Source organism: Psittacula echo (assembly GCF_963264785.1).
Source record: "Psittacula echo genome assembly, chromosome: 2".
Taxonomy (NCBI): domain Eukaryota; kingdom Metazoa; phylum Chordata; class Aves; order Psittaciformes; family Psittacidae; genus Psittacula; species Psittacula echo.
Window position 1 is genome coordinate 41,840,812 of NC_137737.1, and position 18,599 is coordinate 41,859,410.

At 41.4% G+C, this 18,599-nt stretch overlaps 1 protein-coding gene across 1 annotated transcript in view; it reads left to right on the plus strand.

The window, feature by feature from the left end:
• The window catches only part of KIAA1217, a gene marked incomplete at both ends in the record, with an annotated part of 184,618 nt that overhangs the window by 75,669 nt on the left and 90,350 nt on the right, over positions 1-18,599 (plus strand). The window contains one exon of the mRNA XM_080639653.1: positions 12,381-12,576. Within this exon, the coding sequence (XP_080495779.1) occupies positions 12,381-12,576 (196 nt within the window). The remainder of the gene's footprint in view (positions 1-12,380; positions 12,577-18,599) is intronic.

Genomic DNA, 18,599 nt, shown 5'->3' on the forward strand with positions numbered 1-18,599 from the left:
ATTTCAGCCTCCAATACCGTTAGTTGTTGAGATTCCTCTGTCATCCAGAAATATAAATGGGCTCTGTCACTTGATGGCATTACGATACACTGTGCACCAGTGTCTACTAGAGCCTTATTATACTCCTGTGGGACTGATGTGCCAGGCCCTTATCCACATAGTCCTGTATACCCGGTTGTCCCTCTCTTCTACCTAGCTGGAGCCAGGACCCCACTAGTCCTGGTCATAGGATTCTCTGCTTACTTCTTGTAAAAATGGATTAGAATTCCTTTCCATAGGATCAGGAGTAAGATCAGCCATTCCACTCTGGGGAACTGCCCACTGGAGACTGGAGCAGCAACTTTCCTGGAAGAACCCCCATTTATGATTGGTTTTCCTTGCAATTCACTGATGTCCCTTCCAAAGCATGGTCTTGATGTGTAATGATGCAGAACGTCAAACAAACATGCAGTATGATCTTTTCCTTTGGAAGTTTCATGTATTTGGTGTTGAGGTGGGATTTAGTCCTTAAAAAATCCATAATTTTCTTCTTCTTAATCAGGAGAATAGTTTAATTAAAGGCAAATAGAACTTCTCAGGTTTGCATGTGTGGGGAGGTGACATTATAAAAACATGAAAAACCCTAATAAAGTTTCAATATTACTGAGACATTAGCAACAGACTGTTTTGTCTTTGTGGTTTGGAATTGGAATTCATCCAGTTGTTGCCGGAAGGCTACATTCAATTTGTACTGTGTTTGCATAAATAGCTTATTTGTAAAAATCGCATTTAACTTGAACAATTATAAATGATGCATTTATCATAGGGAGAAAAATGATCTATTGTTCTCTTTAAATAAAACGGTACTGCCCTTCCAAAGTATCCAATTGGCAAAAACATGAAAAACCACAGCATACTTATATGTTGCTTATCTTGTCCCCAGAATCAGGTCTCATATGCTCATATCCTCTGAGTTTGTAAAATTCAAAAGATTCTTTGAATTATTCTCTTAATTATGATGTTGGCATTATAATGCCTTGCTAAATAAGATTCTTAAACAATGTTGTCCTTGTTATCAAAGCAGTTGGATTTCTTTGCCTGGTATGAATAGCTGCATGCTCTGAACAGGGCAGCAACAGTTGTGGGAGTCTGACTGGCTGAAGGAGGAATTGATTGCTCAGACAAGGTTGTTTAGAGCACTATACAAAAACTCTACTCCACAGGAAAATGAAGATTAAGGAACATATAGGACCTCCACCTATGAGGACTCAAAGAGCAGTAGGCAATTTCCCCTCCAATTTGCATCTCATGTGTTGGAGGGAAAAGCTGTTTGGGGTTTTTTGGCCCTTAAACTCCTTTTGTCATACATTCTGTACGCTTTAAGATCAGATGTAGAATAGTAGAGAGAGATGTGATTGGAGTCTACCTTTTAATCATACCATAGTTTATCTTTTATTCTTTTTAAAGTTGTGGTTAATCAAGAGTAATGCAGTATTTCAAAGTTCTGCTTGAAGGATTCCATGTCACTGTAGTAAGTTTGAAACCAACAGAGAAGTGTAATGACTGCTGCTAACTCCAGCCAAAAGTTGTATTATTTCTTAGGAAGAATGCATATTTTGCCATTTATTGTCAGATATGGTTGCTAGATACACATTTGAATCTGCGTGGCTCACTCTCTGCCATTAACTCTTATCTTAGAAGAACATTCTTAATTTCTTTGACACACCACCAGATGAAGCACATCTGAACTGAGTCCAGCAAGGGTCCTGAGAACATTGCATATTAAGTATTGATAGAGCATATTGTTCCCTGGCAATGTGCCTTTCCTTCATCATTTTTCAGTGCCTTTCCTCTCCCTCTTCTCCCCATCTCCTTTCCCTCTCTATCTGTATGCTTTCAGTATGTACAGGTTATTATATTTTAATTTCTATTGTTCTCCTTTTTTCTTTTCCTGTTAACAATTATCTCTTCCCCCTTCCCTTCTTTTCTCTCTTTGATCCACAGGTTTTGCAATGCATGTTGGTCTCCCTTCATTCAGAACTTGACATTCAAAGGTACTTGATGAAAATTGAATCCTCTCAGAGAGTTAGTACTGTACTTTCTTTTTTTTGCATTCTGCTGTGGATTGAGTTTGTTACCCTTTAGTTGTGTCTGTCTTGCTTCACACTAGCATTGTCAGATAAATATGGATCTGCATGCTTGAATTTCCCTTTGTATTTCGCAGCAGCAAAGTGTCATTGATACACATTAATTCTATATGAGAGTGTGATGCATGTGCATCCTTTGACGTTTTTTTTAATTCTGACTTTTCCTTAATGGCATGACGGATGTCAGGTTCACACTCTTGTCTTAGATGATTTGAAATCCACTAAAATTCAGTGAGAGGGCCTAGATAAATATATGATCCCTACTAGTTGTCTGAATTCTAACTTTATTTATGTATTTATACATTCTTGAAACTGGTTTAAGGGGTAACAGTCTTGCTACAAAGCTAAGGACAGCTCCACAGGCACAGCAGTAAATACTTTTCTAAATTTGGCATATTATAAAAGCTTAGTTCTGCAACTTGCAAAATTATATATATACACCCTGCACCTGTATCTCGCATTTCTTCCTGTTGAGCTCCTCTTCCATTTCTATAACGCCATATGGAATGGATGTCTACTACAGCTACTTTTTTTTGCCCTCTCAGACAGTGCATGTGCACATGCCTTTTAGATACATACTTAAAAGGTGCCTCTTCATGGTTTCTACTGCAGTCAAAAGTGCAATCACGAAAGCACTCCGGTAATATGTGCTGTGAGCACTGAATGAGGTCTTGGAGCATGCAGAGTGCACAGTGGCTTATTTGCATCTGATTTGTCGCTTCCCAACTTGTTTTGTTTCCACTTCCAGGATTTAAGTAGGCCAATAAACATGCCGACCACAGGGAGAGGCAGAGGTGTGGAGAGCAGCAAGGGAAGAGCAAAGAAGCTTTTCCCTCCTTTGCCAAGGAGATGGCCTAGAGGGAGGAAAAAAGAAAAGGCCATGGTGATGAGTTGGAAGAGAAGAGCAGGGGAAGCTCCTCTCTTCTCCAGCACCTCTCATGCAGCAGCCACCAAACTCTCCCTGGGTGCCAGAGCAGTAAGCTCTGATAAGTGGTTCGTCACACGTTTACTTCCATGGGTAGAGGCTAAAAATAAGTCACCGGTGTGGGTGTGCTGCTCCCGGCGGCAGCTCTGCCTCCCGCTTGCTTATCCCGGGTGTTTGTTCTTGCTGGTGGCTGCCAGGGCTGGCCCTCAACGAGGGCAGCACACACCCTGCCCCGCAGTCCCCTCTCCCACTCACCAGCCTTCTCCGTGTTGATGGCAATTTGGTTTCTTTCGGTTATTTTTAAAGTAGCATGTTAACTCCTTCTAGTATGTAAGCTCCTTCTTAGCTTGTAGAAACAGAAAAACAGGTTTTTCCAGGACTGCTGCATCGCCTTCCTTTGCTTTGGGAAACAGACACCACAAAAACAGACTCCTCCTATTTTCCTTAGGGACATGTGTGGGAGAACAGGCATGGGTAGATAATCGTTTTTTTGAATCTGAACACACTATCCCCTAGGTACATTTAGGCATCTGGTATATATATATATACACTTATATTTATTTCCCCCTCCCCCTCTTTTTTGCATGTGGTTTTAAGCATGTAAAGATCTTTCCCCTTTAATCAGCATAATGATGGTTTTTGTTTAAATCATCCCTTTTAATCTTCAGAGTTCTCATGATGGTTTGGGGGATTGTTGTAGGTAGGAGTTACCTCACCCGCTGCTGATGAAACGCAGCCATCTCCCGGATGGAACAAGGGGTCATACTGGCTCATGAATGCTTCACAGTAGGATTTTTAAGAGGGAAAAGAGAAATAGCTTCTAACTGAAACTGCCGTAAGATTTTAATTAAGACAAATGTTGATGTCCAGGCTGGATTTTATGGATAACTTATTTAACCAAAGTAATAATAAACTGAACCTATGATGCAAGGATGTGACAGAGACTGTGAAAGAACAAATTTTGCTGTGATCAAAATTGATGGAGCCATAGAAGCATTTGTGTGCAAACATAGGGAGGTGATCCGTCATTTTTTAAATTTGGCTATCACATTCAAATAAATACTTCATATCACAAGGCATTAGAATAAAGCAGACAGTTGTATGTTTTTATTTTAGAATTAAAGGTTTCCTTCATTCAAGTGTGATTTTCGCTTTTTACCAGTGGTGACTATTAGTTTTGTCTTTTGTTTTACTTCAGTTTCTACTCTAAAATCCAAGGCTGGCATTTTTAGAAAGAGAAAACCTTGGATTTGGACAGAAACATGCTGAGAAATATTTTTACACTTTAACTTGGACGGCTTGGGTTTTTCTGATACTTCATGTATTCCAAAGCGATGCCACAGCATGTTGCATATTTCAGTCTGGACTTGCCTGGACCAATTAAGCTGCTCTTGGACAGGCTGCTGAGTTCCTTAGGGCAACATTTTCAAATGCAAGTTCCTGCAATTTAACGTCTGAATAAGAGATCCAGCAGTATAACTGCTGAGCACCTACAGCTTTTATTGCTTCTAATGAATATCTTTCCTGTAAACACACAGCTTTCCTGAAAAACAGTTTATCTAGGTGCTTGCAGTTAGAAACTAGAGTTAGAAAATGTTGCTTCATGTCAGTCGTTTATAACAGAGATTCATGAAAAACTTTTTCTGCTAACTCTGGGGATCACACTGCTGGAGAGTGAGTCCTGCGAAGGGTGAGCAGGAGTCGGCAGCCCGTGGATGTCCTGCTTGGTGATTCACAGCACTCAGGATTAAAAGAAATGGGTTTTGGCGGCTTGCCACAGCTGGGAGCTTGCAGCTGGCCACCGACAGGAGCTAGCAGGGCTCCTGGGAAAACTTGCAGATTTTTAGGATGATTTGACTATCATTCCAACCTAAAAATACGGCAGATAAATTCTGACACATCATTAGACATGTTTTTTCCACTAGGTGAAAGAAACTGGGATCGGCATCAGCGAATATGAAGGGTAGTGATAAAAATCCTGTCATGAGCAGAGAGGAGTTTTGCTTTTGGATAAATTCATAGAATTGAGTAAAATAACCACTCATCATTGCATCTTAACGCCGCCATAGCGATGGGCTCTGGTAATGCATAGCTGTGCCTGAGCACTACCAGGTTTTAATGCAGCGCCTTCCTGTAGCAGCTGGTGCTACTGGTTGAGTTATCTTCCCCTCCTTCTCGTTCACCCTCTCAGGGAAGGGGAAGGGGAAGGGGAAGGCTTTCTTTTACCTTCCTTGGGAAAATTCTTCAGGGTATGTTTCCTTCCTTCCTCAGAGCAAGAAGAGATCTGCTCTGAGGCTGTACCTCAGGTTCATGTACACTGACTTCAATGCTTTGCTTAATTACTGTGCTGCAGGTGGCCTGGGGAAGGCTCTGGGATTTGTGCTCTGCTTGCATTACTCCTGTGGTGAGTATGGTGAGCTCAGACTTTCCTCAGGTCCACCAGCAGCAGGAGGAGGCTGGTAGCGCCGCAGCCAAGAGAGAGCTTGGGCAGCATCCAATGCAGTCTGTGCCTCAGAGTCAGAAAGGCTGCAGGCAAGTGGGGTACCTTGGCTGCCCACCAAGCGCTATGGATGGTGGACAGCTGTGGCTCAGGCACTGTGTCTCTCATTATCAAGGATGAAAGACTTCCACCCATTCATACTGTAGAAATTAATATTGCCACCAAACTGAGTGTACTTGTGAGCAAGGACTAGCTTTGTAACGTGTTGTCATTGATTCAACAGAAAACAGTGAAACATGTTTGAAATACAGGAAAAAAAGCCAGACATCGCTAGCCTATGAGCCCACACCAGGAATAGTATAACTCCTATGTAACTAACTCCTACAGAGTGTGCATGTTGTTGAGTGGGCAGTTGCTCTCTTCAGCTCTTGAGAGTACAGAAGGTGGCATGCGCCTGCTCCTGGCATGGTACCATTTCCAACTGATGGTGTCTGAAATGAAGATGCCATAGATTTTTGCATCTCCTAGTGGTGAAAAGTGAGCTTGTTGTGAAAGGTGGTTTTATGTTGCATTCAGCTGCTGAATCATCTGCCCACCTCCAGTTCCCGCAGTGGGAGAGAGTATCGAAATGCATCCATTGCACAGATGTAATATGAACTTTATTTTATACAGGCATATTTCTCTTTTCTGAGAAAATGCTTGTTACAATAAAACATTGTTACAATAAATGCTTGAAAGTAAGAAAATGTGGCAGCAATATGTCACTAATAGCATGTCCAGACAAAGTAAGACCCTGTAGCTGTGTTAATATGGGACCCCAAAGACTCTTTGGAAAACCTGTGGGAAAGCAGATCCTTCCTTCAAAGAACCAGAATTTGGATCTGACACAAATGTGAGGAAACAACATCGTTGTTGCAGTAATAAGAGCTTGTGTGTGACAAAGTATCAGAATTAATAAACTCATTATACATTAAAACCAGCCTGTTCATGTGCGTATTTGCAGTCTGTCATATATCCTGAAGCCGTCTTCAGCACAAGTCACAGGACAGATAGTTTACTTTGAAGGCCAAGAAAAGCAGGTTTCCACTTCTCTTTAATTTTTTCTTCTATATTTGAAATGTCAAGAAGATTCTCAAAAGGTGGTTTGTTTTGGTTTTGTTTTTTCTCCTATGCTAAGCATATTATTCAGAGCACATGATTGGAAAGGGTTATTTTACTGGCACTCTTATTTTTTGATGATCTTGTTTACCAGTTGTACACTGCCAGCAGTGCTAGCAACTTCGAAGATGTATGATAAGATTCTACTCCTGAAGAGATAAGCTTCTGTCAAGATAAAGGCAAAGGCAGTTCCTGCAGACAGGGAATAAAAAGTGTGAATTGATTAAGAGATGAAATTAAATCCTTCTTCAGGTCATGGGATTTTTTTCTAGCTCTTTTTTGTCTATGAAAATGTGTGAAGCAAATTAGCAGGAGAGATTTTTAAAAAGGAAAAGAAGGAAAAAAAGGTTTCAGTTACATAGATTAGTATGGAAAATAATTGGAAATGAGCATAGAAGGATGTTATGAAGAGCAGAGCTATGAAACCGGGTAGAGCAAAAGAGAGAGAAGATTAGCAGGGATTTGATGGATGGGCCACTTGGGGCATAAGGAATTGGCTGGATGGTCACACTGAAAGAGTTGTGGTCCACAGCTCAATATGCAAGCGGAGATGAGGGATAAGTGGTGTTCCTTAGCAGTCAGTACTGGGGCTGGTACCATTTAACATCTTTGTTGGTATTGAGGGATTGAGCGCACCCTCAGCAAGTTTGCTGATGACACCGAGCTGTGTTGTGTGGTCAATGCACTGGAGGGAAGGGATGTCATCCAGAGGGACCTTGAAATGTGAGCCAGCGCAAACCTTGTTAATTGTTTTTTAATGAGTCAGTGAAAGAAATAAAGTAAATATATTAAAAATGCATACTTTGACAGACTGATAGACAGACGTCAGTCATGAGGCATGATTAACCACAGTTTTAATTCTTGTTCAAATCCCAAGGGTTGTTGAGAAACTCTGGATCTTCTATAATGGCTACCTTGATTTGTTATATTTATATACCCTGAAAAATTACAAGAATCGTTATCCTTGTAAATAAAATGGTATATCCTAAATAAAATAGTAATGTCAAAACACTATGTACTTATATGTAAGTTTTCACCAGAACTGATCATCCTTATTTTGGCCTTTAATTTCTGCTTAGCTACTTACCCATAGGCAAGATCTTTTATCAGAGAAGCCCTTAAAGGAGTTCAGATCTATTCAGCTGGCTGAAAAATAAGCCTGTTGCACAAAGAAAACATGCAAGGGGATGTCTCCTAGCCTATGGGAGAGGAAAAGTCCATGGCTGACTGAGGAAATCGTGCTGTTGGAAGTTGACTAGTACTGGCACAGGGGAAAAGAGAGAGTCCTGCTGCCTAGTTCTGAACCTTCTGTTTACTGGCATTTATCTCAGAGGTGTGGCTTGGAAAGTGCTGGTATTTCCTTGGCTTTGTGTGCCTGTGTCACATATCTATTTACAAATGTTTTAATTTTGGATAGTGATACTCCTTAGTGCGCATGTCTTGAGGTTTCTTCCCTACTAGGTATTATGGGTTTTGCCCTTTGCTAGCAGATTCATTAGAAGGGCAGTCACCCAGGCACAGTCATGTCCTGTTCATTGCTTTCCTTTAATTTATGCAATCCTGACTCTTGTAGCAGCAGTTTACGCTGTAACTCTCATTGGGTTCTGATGAGTGCTGATACATGGGCTATATGGTGAACTTTTATTTTGTAACTGCTTCTACTGTGTGCTAGTTCCTGAAAAGTACTTAAAGGGACACTTCCTGAAATATTATTTTAAGCTTTTGAATATTTTTTTGCATATGTTTGTGAACATTCTATGGAAAAATACATACAGCATGACTTATTAAGTATTTATTTGCTTTCTGTCTTATTTATCTTATTTGGTGTTGGAATCCACATGCTGAATAATTATTACAAGGGTTGGATAATAGTGAAGGTTTTGGCCCTGCTTTTGTCAGTTATCTTTACAAGTCCTTGTAGGTTATAGCTCCACAAATGTTGTGTGTCCTCTCCTCCCTTCATGGGCTGGTTTTCACAAGAAGTGCTGCCTAGGAATCCACCTGATTATTGAGTAGCATCAAGCCTACTGCTCACTGCCCATAATAAAAATTCTTTCCTATCAAAATGTGTTAATATCTGTCAGTTACTGGAATAGCCACTGGTGCTGTGGTTGAGGATTTTTTTAGAATCTGTTCCAAATACAATATTACTCCTGAAATGCAAAGTTTAGAGGAGTTGAGCATGACAAATAGCTTGAAGCCTTTCATGAACAGTTGTATATATATATGGTGGACCTCATTAATAGTTTGCCTTGGTTTTACGTGTGTATTAGTCCACTTCCTAGAGTGAAACCACTATGGATTTGCACTGGTGTATGGCAAGAGGAGGGCTGGTGTTCATGTCTAAGCAGAATCCATGATGTGCCTCTGTCTTGCCACAGACAGCTCCGGTATGCCCTTTGGGGCTGCAGCTTTTGGGGTAAGGAATGAAGGCTGCCAGAAGTGGTCTTCTTTAGTGTGGTGGGATGACCTTGGCAGGACACCAGTTACCCACCAAGCCTCTCTATCACTCTCCTCAGCAGAACAGTGAGGATTAGAAAATACAATAGAAAAATCTTGTGGATGAAGACAAAGGCAGTTTAATGAAGCAAAAGCAGTCCATGTGCCAAAGCAAAGGAAAACAAAATATTTATGGTCTATTTCCCATCAGCAGGTGATGCCCAGACACTTCCCAGGAAATAGGGCTTCAGTATGCATAGCAGTTACTCCAGAAGACAAACATAATATCAAAAACCGCCCCACCTTAGCTTTCATTCCTGAGCAGACATCATAGGGTATGGAATATCCCTTTCATCAGCTTGGGTCAGTTGTCCTGGCTATGTCCCCTCCCAAGATCTTTTCCACCCCCAGCCTACTGGTGAGGGGGTAATGGTGGAACACTGGTGGGTTATCAACATCTTTCTAGCAACCAATACAAAGCAAGGCACTATGGAGGCTGCTGTGGGGAAAACTAACTCCATCTCAGCCAGACCCAATACATTTAGTCACAGTAATTACAGCAGTATCATCCAGGGGACCTGAGATGCTGTGTGTTAGGTCCTAAGAAATTGCCGCAGGGACAGCCAAAGAAACACAATGTTGCTGAGGTTGGCTGCATCCGTGCATTGACAGGACACACTGGGCAACTGCACAGTTAAAGCTGTGTCCATTGCTTCTGGTAATGAAGCATCCCCTTACTGCATTAAGTGTGCAGCTGTTCATATATGTTGGTAAACCATATACATGCAACTGCATGTTTTAAATGACATCTGGGGATTCCAATGACAGAAACAAAAATAAGCAAAAGCAAAGCAAAATAAGCTTGATTCATATATCGAATAGTTTTTTCTTACAGAAACAAAAGCAGTACACTTCTCAGCAAACCCTGAAGTTAAAGACCTTTTGAGGGTTGATTTAGTTGCCTTTTTTTGCATTTTCTTTTGGGTTTAATTATGGTTTTCTATAAAGCGAGAATTGTGTGCCATCTAGCTCCCTATTAATGGATACATACAGGTAAGTTATTAATCAGTACGAGGAAATACAAAGTAATGGCTTGGTAATACTTCTATTATAAGCCTGTGTAAATAAAATACTTCAGCACTGATGTTTCCCTCACCATTTTGAGAAGTTGCATCAAGAAGTGCTGACTACTCAAATTCTTTCTCTGTGTTTGCAGGTCACTTGTCACCTCTGTAAGTTTTCAGGCACAAGTCCCTGTATTTACAACCTGCAGACTAGTGCTGACCTGGTCCCTTTATTTACAGGTCTCTGTATTTACAACCTGCAGACTAGTGCTGACTAGTGTCTAAGGCACTTCAAAGCATACTTTAGTTTGCTGAGAATAAATGTTGTTAGCTTTAAGTCCTGCAAAAATTCAATGCTCTTGAACAATTTCACTGTGGGACATTGGATAATACCTAGTATTTTAAAACAAGCATTTCAAAGGTGAAAAGTTCTGGAGGATTTAGTTTTCTTGTGAGGTATTTCTAATTTATTGTAGTTTGTGCCCAGCAGCACAACTTGACAACAACAGGCCTCTACAGCCAGCTAATTAAAATCTAATAAAAGTTAAAGTTCTTCATACATTCAAGGTCACATAGGGAATATTGTGTAGTGAATGCTATTGCTGAAATGAGCTCATCTCATTTCAGTTGAAAAACCACTGAAGCTACCAGATGTCAGCAAGATAAGTCATCTTGGCTTTCCAGAAAGAAGCTAAATCTTTTCTGGATCTTGACAGCATCCTCAAACCTAGAGCTTGAAGTTTATTTCAATACAGGGGATTTTTAACATACTAGCATCTGACCTTAAATGATAGGGAAGAGGAAAGTATGTATGGTTTATGATATCTTGTGCCTAGTGCTGATTATAGGCCTTTATAACATTCACATATTGGTTTTGGGACACAGCACGCTTGTTTTGCTTTGAATTTCTACTTGTACAGTGTCTGTCCCAGTTTGTTGTGATACAGAGTTTCCTTGAGAGACTGGAAAATTATTCTTCCAAAGTAACAGTAAGATGTGGTTTGGGGAGTTTCACTGAACAGTATTGAGTATACTTCTTAAAGGAACCCGTCTTTGTAGAAAGCACTTAGAATGCCACTTACAGCTAATAAGAAAAATGTTCAGGACATTTTATCTCCTGTTGAGTGTGTTTTTATTAGGCATAAGATGATTAAGGGAGTGGAGCATCTCCCTTATGAGGAAAGGCTGAGGGAGCTGGGTCTCTATAGTTTGGAGAAGAGGAGACTGAGGGGTGACCTTGTTAGTGTATATAAATATATAAAGGGGGAGTGTCACGAGGATGGAGCCAGGCTCTTCTCAGTGGCAAACAATGATAGGACAAGGGGTAATGGGTACAAACTGGAACACAAGAGGTTCCACTTAAACTTGAGAAGAAACTTCTTCTCAGTGAGGGTGACGGAACACTGGAACAGGCTGCCCAGGGGGGTTGTGGAGTCTCCTTCTCTGGAGACATTCAAAACCCGCCTGGACACATTCCTGTGTAACCTCATCTAGGTGTTCCTGCTCCGGCAGGGGGATTGGACTAGATGATCTTTTGAGGTCCCTTTCAATCTCTAACATACTGTGATACTGTGATACTGTGATATCTTACAATGGAGAGTCAGTAGAAGTGCATGAATGAAACCATTTCTCTTCCCTCCTGAGACAGCTGTTTTTTTCCAGATACTGTGTTTAGCAATTTACTAGTATGACTACCCAGTAAAAATCACAGTTAACTTGGTCAGTGAATGGCAGACGTTTCTGATTTATGCTAGTGAAACAAAAAGTAAAATAACTGTTTGTGATTTCAGTTAGAAATGTTGGATGGCTGTTTTGGCTTTGCTGCACGACCTGTACCTTTCATAGGTGGAGCAGCAGAATATAGAGAGATTGATAGCTCACAACTACACCACCATGTCTCTTCAGAGGATTTTTCTTAGTAGACTTGTCAACAGAAGAGTGTGTGTGTGGACATGGTTGTCTGAGCAAAGAATGACATTGCCATATGTCTCCTCAACGTATGCCTTATCCTTAGGATCTTGTTAGCAACAGGATTTGCAATGTGGATGTGCAACCATAAAAACTGTAGCAGAATACCCAGGAATTCTCACTGTTTTCCTAAATAACCTACACAGAAGTGACCTTCAGCTTACCCATTTTTTAAGAAGTTTGGACTTCTTCCTTTGTGTTCTCCGCCCTCCCCATATTATGGTTTCAGTAGATAAATAATGAAATACTCTGTTTTGCAGACAAGAAGCCCCAAACCATCCCAGAGCCCGCAGCCCAATTTGGGTGACCAGACAGAGCACCTCTCTGAAGCATCTGTCGATTCCTTAGAGGCCATGTCTGAAGGTGATTCTCCAACCCCCTTTTCAAGGGGCAGCCGCACGCGAGCGAGTCTTCCTGTAGTGCGGTCGGCAAACCAAACCAAGGAAAGATCACTGGGTAAGACCCTACTTCAGTCCTTTTCCTCTCTGCTCTTAGCCTGTGTTTTCCATTTGTGCATTTAAAATAGTTTTAAAATGGTTTGCAGTTAAAAAGATAGACTTTGGTAGGACATTATTTCTAATGTCAGGTTGTTGTTTGGAAATGAGCTCAGTATGAGCTGCTGGATAACTTGGGGGAATGACAAAATTATTCTCATAAGATGCGAAAGTGTGCTGGGAACATGGTAGACAAGGAGGAAGATGCAGACTCTGACCTGAAATGCTGACTAATAGTTAACACCCAATATTGCAAGTACTTTTTGCCAAGCCTGCACACTATGTGGCAGTGAACTTAATACAAGATTGCACATTTCAGACTCATTTTCAGACAGGACACACAGGCTTTTTGACTTTATCATCTCTTCAAAGCCAGACCTAGTTGCAAGAAGCCTAGACATTGTGCCCGACAGATCCAGCCCTTGGCGAAAAGGTTTGGTATTTACGTGGCAGAAGCTTTTCAGGCAGAGGATTTGAATAGATATGCTGACAGAGTTGCCCTTTACTTCAGGCAAGGCCCTTCCATCTGCATGGTGACACGAGTGATATGTCAGTGCAGGTGGATGGCTCTGCTTCCTGCGTTCTTCCCATATCTCAGGGTTGAATTAAGCCCGGCCGTGAACCGGAGCTCCTTTTATGATGGTGGATTTTGTCCTGGAGACTCTGCTCCCAGCTGATGGATGGTACAAGTAAAGGCTGTTTTCTTGAGGAAAGACACCAGAGGGCAGTTAAACTGCTGTGAGAAGGTACCAGAAGTCGCATGCGGATTGCTGAGGAAGGCAGGTTTTTGCTGGAAGGTAATCAAGTGAAATGCTGCTTTCCTGTAGACTCATTTTCTAACATACAGAGTGACATAAACCGAAGGCTGGGCTGTAAATCATACCATGCTTGTAAGCTTGTCACAGTGTTTTACTCGTTGCTCAACAATCTAAGACAGTTTCTGTCAAGAGAATAATGATATCTGACAAACACAACAAATGAGAAGAAAACAGGGCTGGAAGGGGTCTCTGCTGCCCTCACAGCTGGCAGGTGCAGAACAGTGGGGCTGGGGACAAGGGGCAGATGTCAGCCCGTGTCAGCTCATGGAGTGGCACTGCTGCCCTCCTGAAGCCTGTTGGGCCACCAATATGTCAGGCTTTTGGGGGAGAAATTTTGAAGACTCCAACCTGGACAAGACTATTTGTTTCAGAGGTGTTTTTAAGAACAAGCAGCTAGCACATACATGTTTACTATACACAGAGAGGATTCATCTCTGCCTGTATGCTAGGGTGTCCTCAGAGTGGCTTACTTCACCTGAATATATCCTGGAAAAAATGTATTTGCTTCGATGTGATGTCAGGTGGATTGAGCCTTTGCAGGTCCTTGTGCAACTCACAGTTCAGCCTCACCATGTGGGTTTCAGTTGGCATCCAGTGATTACCCCAGGCCAGGTAGGGTATCTCAGCTCTGAACTTCTGCTTAGGATGTGAGCTGAGAATTGATAAACAGCTTTCGGGAAGCTTTTTGTTGGCATCAACGGGGGATGACCTGCTGTGCACCAGTGCTTTATGCAGTGTTTTCTCCCCTGAAAGCTGAACTAGAAACAGCTTTCTCACTCTCAGTGTGTACACCTGAAAAGAATGCAACAGCCCTGTTTCTGAAAAATACTTAAGTGCTCATCGCTGGGAATAAACGTGGTAACAGGAACATAGGAAGAGCCATACTAGATTAGACCAATAGGCCACCTGATCCCGTATTGTGTCTCCAAGAGAAACCATAAGCAGCTAGTCTAGGCAAGAGTAAGAACAAGGTAAATATGGTATGTACTTACGATACTTTCCCCAAGTACTCTCCCAGCTTCAAGCTATCTTCAGCTTAGGGATTTTCTGGTTATGGTTTCTGCCTGTATAATAAGTATCAAGAGATATCTCCTCCAGGTATTTGTTCAGTTTCCTTTTGAACCCATGTAAATTTTTTGCATCCGCAACCGTGCATCTGTGACTTTGACAGCAAGTTTCAGTTAGTTTATTGCTCAACCATCACTTTCCTCTTGCTTTGTTTTGTATTTGCTTATCTGCTCTAAGTTATGCCCCCTTGTCATCGTGTTGGATGTGACAGCAAACATTTGATCGCTATCTGCTACCCCTGGGCCATATCTGATTTTGTAGGCCTGTCCTTTCCCTCAGGTCGTCTCTTCTCCAGGCTGAGAAGTGGTGCTGTAATCATTTGTTCCTCATCTAGATCTGATCCTGAACATTTGATTATCATTGTTGCCCTTCTTTGCACTTCTCCCAGGTTTTTTCAGTATCTTTGCTGAGATGAGGGGAAGGATCAGAAGCTTATTGTTAAGTAGTCCACTCTTAAATCCCTTTTTTCAAGCATCTGTTGCATATACTGAAATGTGTTGTCTAGCTCCTAATGGAGGATGGTCACGTGAAGGTGTACCATTTTATATAATGGCCAGGATTTCAAGACCCTGCAAGGCACCTTATCTCAGCCTGTCTTTCATAGGCTAGAGACAAGACCCTGGCTTATCCCAGCATGGACACGCAAAATGCAGTGGGGAAACTAAATAAAAAGCTGTGTAATATGAAGCACTTCAGTTGAGAGTTTTTAGATTTGAAACTTGAGCAAAACAAACCTTTTCTATCCTGTATTGCAAGAGGGATCAGAGCCGTGTGTGTGGCTTAAGGGATCATCATACTAGCCAAAAAGGAGGTAACATGTTGTCACCACCCTACGGTCTGTCATTTTCAAGTTTTGCCAGGAACTATTAATAGCAAATAGCTTGTTTTAGAATATAGTCTAAAAATTATTCAAAAATAGTTCAGTTTTAAACTATTATCTTCAAAGAATTTCTTTCACAATAATGTCCTTTTCAGTCTGTTCTGCCAGTGTGTTCTAAAACCACCATGAGCAATGGCCTGCATTTTTACGTTTGAGTCTTTTTGCAGACTGCGGCCCTGTTGGAATTGTTTTTACTTCCAGCAATACAAGGGGAGTGTTTATTTTTAAGAAACAGGAGACTGTTTATAACCTCAATTTTAAAAGCGTCATGAAAATATTTGTGTTCGCACGGTTATAAACAAGCTGCATATAATCACCTTCCTTTCCAGCTCTATTAATTTTTCAATTTAATCTAATTTAAATACAAATTATGTTTTGATTCTCAGCCAATATATTTTCAGTGAGGAAAATGACCAACTTTTGTGTGTTTTTATTAATTCTACACTTGATATCTCAATGTCATTGTTTTAGAAACCTGGTGTTTTCTTTTTTAAATTCTATTTCCTCTGTAGGTTCCTATTTTACTAACTATGTATGAGTCAATCTGGTTTTAAATTGTGGTCTGACTTAACACAGAGCCTGAAAAGGAATAGTGGTAATGCATTTTGGCTACCCCAATGTCATGGTTTGTCAGTCAGGACTAATCTTATATGACATGGTATTCCGATTAATCTAATGGGACAGAGTATTCATGTGGAGTCTACCCAGAAAACAGAATTCCAGTTGTGGGCCCATTTAAAATTTCAGCTACAGCTTTCAAAATGAAGGTCTTTTCTGGCTAAGAGGTCCGTCAGAAATCAGCACTTGTCTCATCAATCTGCAGCCTGTAGACAAAGCAGGATATTAAAGTAAATTAATTCACTGTGCAAGAGAAAATTAAATGTATTTTAAAATATCTATTTGAAAGCTGGGAGGTTTTCCAGCATGATAACTGTGGGAAAAAAATTATCTACCAAAACTGTCAGAGTGAGAATCAGCTGAAATCTGGAAAGTGCTCAAAAGCTTTTGACAAACTTCGCTTGCAATTTGCCTGGAGGAAGTAGAACCTGACAAGCACCCAGCAAGGCAGCCAACCTGTGCCTGCATTGCAGCTTGCTACTGTCACTGCCCTGGTACCTCTACAACGAAATGAAGACTGGCAGATGTTTTCACTTGTAGTCTCTCATGTAGCACATCTGTACAAATGATGGGCCTGGTCCTTTCTAAGGGCAGGTGTTGGCATCCTCTGTGGTAGGGCGGTTGATGTGATCAGCCACAACCCTGAAGGGCAGGGTACGATTACAACCTCTGATTGCAGTAACAGCTGTAGGGGCTCCCGCAGGACCGGGCTGTACCTAATGTAGGATTTGATTAAGGTAGAATATGGTACAAGGAAGGATTTCCATAAGTGCACAAGGATTTGGGTTTGAGATGTTATTGAGGAGGATGGAGCTTTACGGCTCAAGTGTAGCAAGCACCTTCTCGCTGTGTCACACCCAGGATGCCCAGCCACTCCAGTCCGGATGGATAAGGAGCAGAGGATGACAACGCTCCTTGCTGGTAAAACTGTGCCTTAAAGTAAGTGGCATGTGTCATGGTTTAAGCCCTGTCATCAAGTCAGCCACGCAGTCTCTCTCTCACTCCCCCCCTTCTTTCCCTCCCCCTACTCCCGGAGGGACCGAAAGGAGAATCGAAAAGAATGTAACTCCCACGGGTTGAGATAAAAACAGTCCAGTAACTAAGGTATAACACAAATCACTACTGCTGCCACCAATAATAATAATGATAAAGGAAATAACAAGGCAAGAGAATACAACTGCTCACCACCTGCCGACCGATAACTCACCCCCTACCCCACAGTGATCCAGCCCTTCCGGGTAACTGCCAGTTACATCCTGGGCATGACGTGCTGTGGTATGGAATACCTCTTTGGCTAGTTTGGGTCAGGTGTCCTGCCTCTGCTTCCTCCCGGCTTCCCCTCCTCCCTGGCAGAGCATGAGAGTCACAGAGTCCTTGGTCAGACGAAACATCAGTGTTATCAGCTCTGTTCCCAGGCCGAAAGTCAAAAACACAGCGCTGCACCAGCTACTAAGGAGAAAAATGACTGCTACTGCTGAACCCAGGACAGCATGGAAAGGCCTCTGCAGAGATGTCTGCTCCTGCCAATATTTGCATTTGATTTGCCTTTGGAGGGTTTACTTGCACAAGTAAAATTGCACAAATGCTTAAGGATTGGCATGAGGAGAGTCTTAAACAATCATGGAGTATTCTGAGTATTATTTGTTAGCACCCCAACCCCAAGTTTTAGCAGGCACAGATTTTAGTGTCTAATAAATTAGTTTGTTGCCACCTTTCATGGAAATGCTGTTACTGAATATAGTAGTAACACTTGGAACTTCTGTAGCATTTCTTGCAGGTTGAAAAGAAAGTCAGGCTGTAGTTACAATTTTACACATAGGAAAAATTGCAGAGAGGGATGGTGACTTGGTTGCAGTCACCCGGTGGTAGAAATAACTCTCGATACGTATGTATGCAATGTACTATAAGACTTACACAGAAAAATGTAAATGCTAAAGGTAGGCTTATATGTTATGTTGGTGGTAATTGTTATTTACTATTTATGAGATGGAAATTAAAATATGCACATTAAACCAGGCAGATGTGTAAATGGCCGTAGACTTAGAAGAGAAGCCTGTGATTTCTTAGCAGTGGCACTGCCCTCTCTGATTCCTTAGGGCATGATTCAAGCCTAATAAAGTCAGCAGGATCTTCAGTATAATTCATGGGAGAGGAACTCCCTGGGAACTGCATTTCAAGTAAGGCTGAGTATAGCTTTAATGTATTCCGTCATCTTAAAGAAATTTTCCCTATCTTGTCTTTTTACAGTGTATGCAAAGCAGCCAGCTTGCAAAACTGTCACGTAAATATTTGCTGTCATGGTCAGATACCTTCACATTGGCTGGCAGGTCTATAGGAAAAACAGCCTGAAACAACTATATTCAATTACTGAATTGAAACACAGACCCTAGGAAATTATAATATACTAAGGTACCAGGAATATTCCTGTCCAGGAATTCTTCTTAAATTGTAGCTGAAGTTTCTGGACTTGGAAAGAAAAAAACCCACAACTCTTACCTGAAATATTTTGCATCAGAAGAGCAAAAGAAGGTAAACAATCATATTGACATATCGTAGTGCTGAGAGTTTTTTTCTGTTTCATTTATTGTGCCTACATGGTTT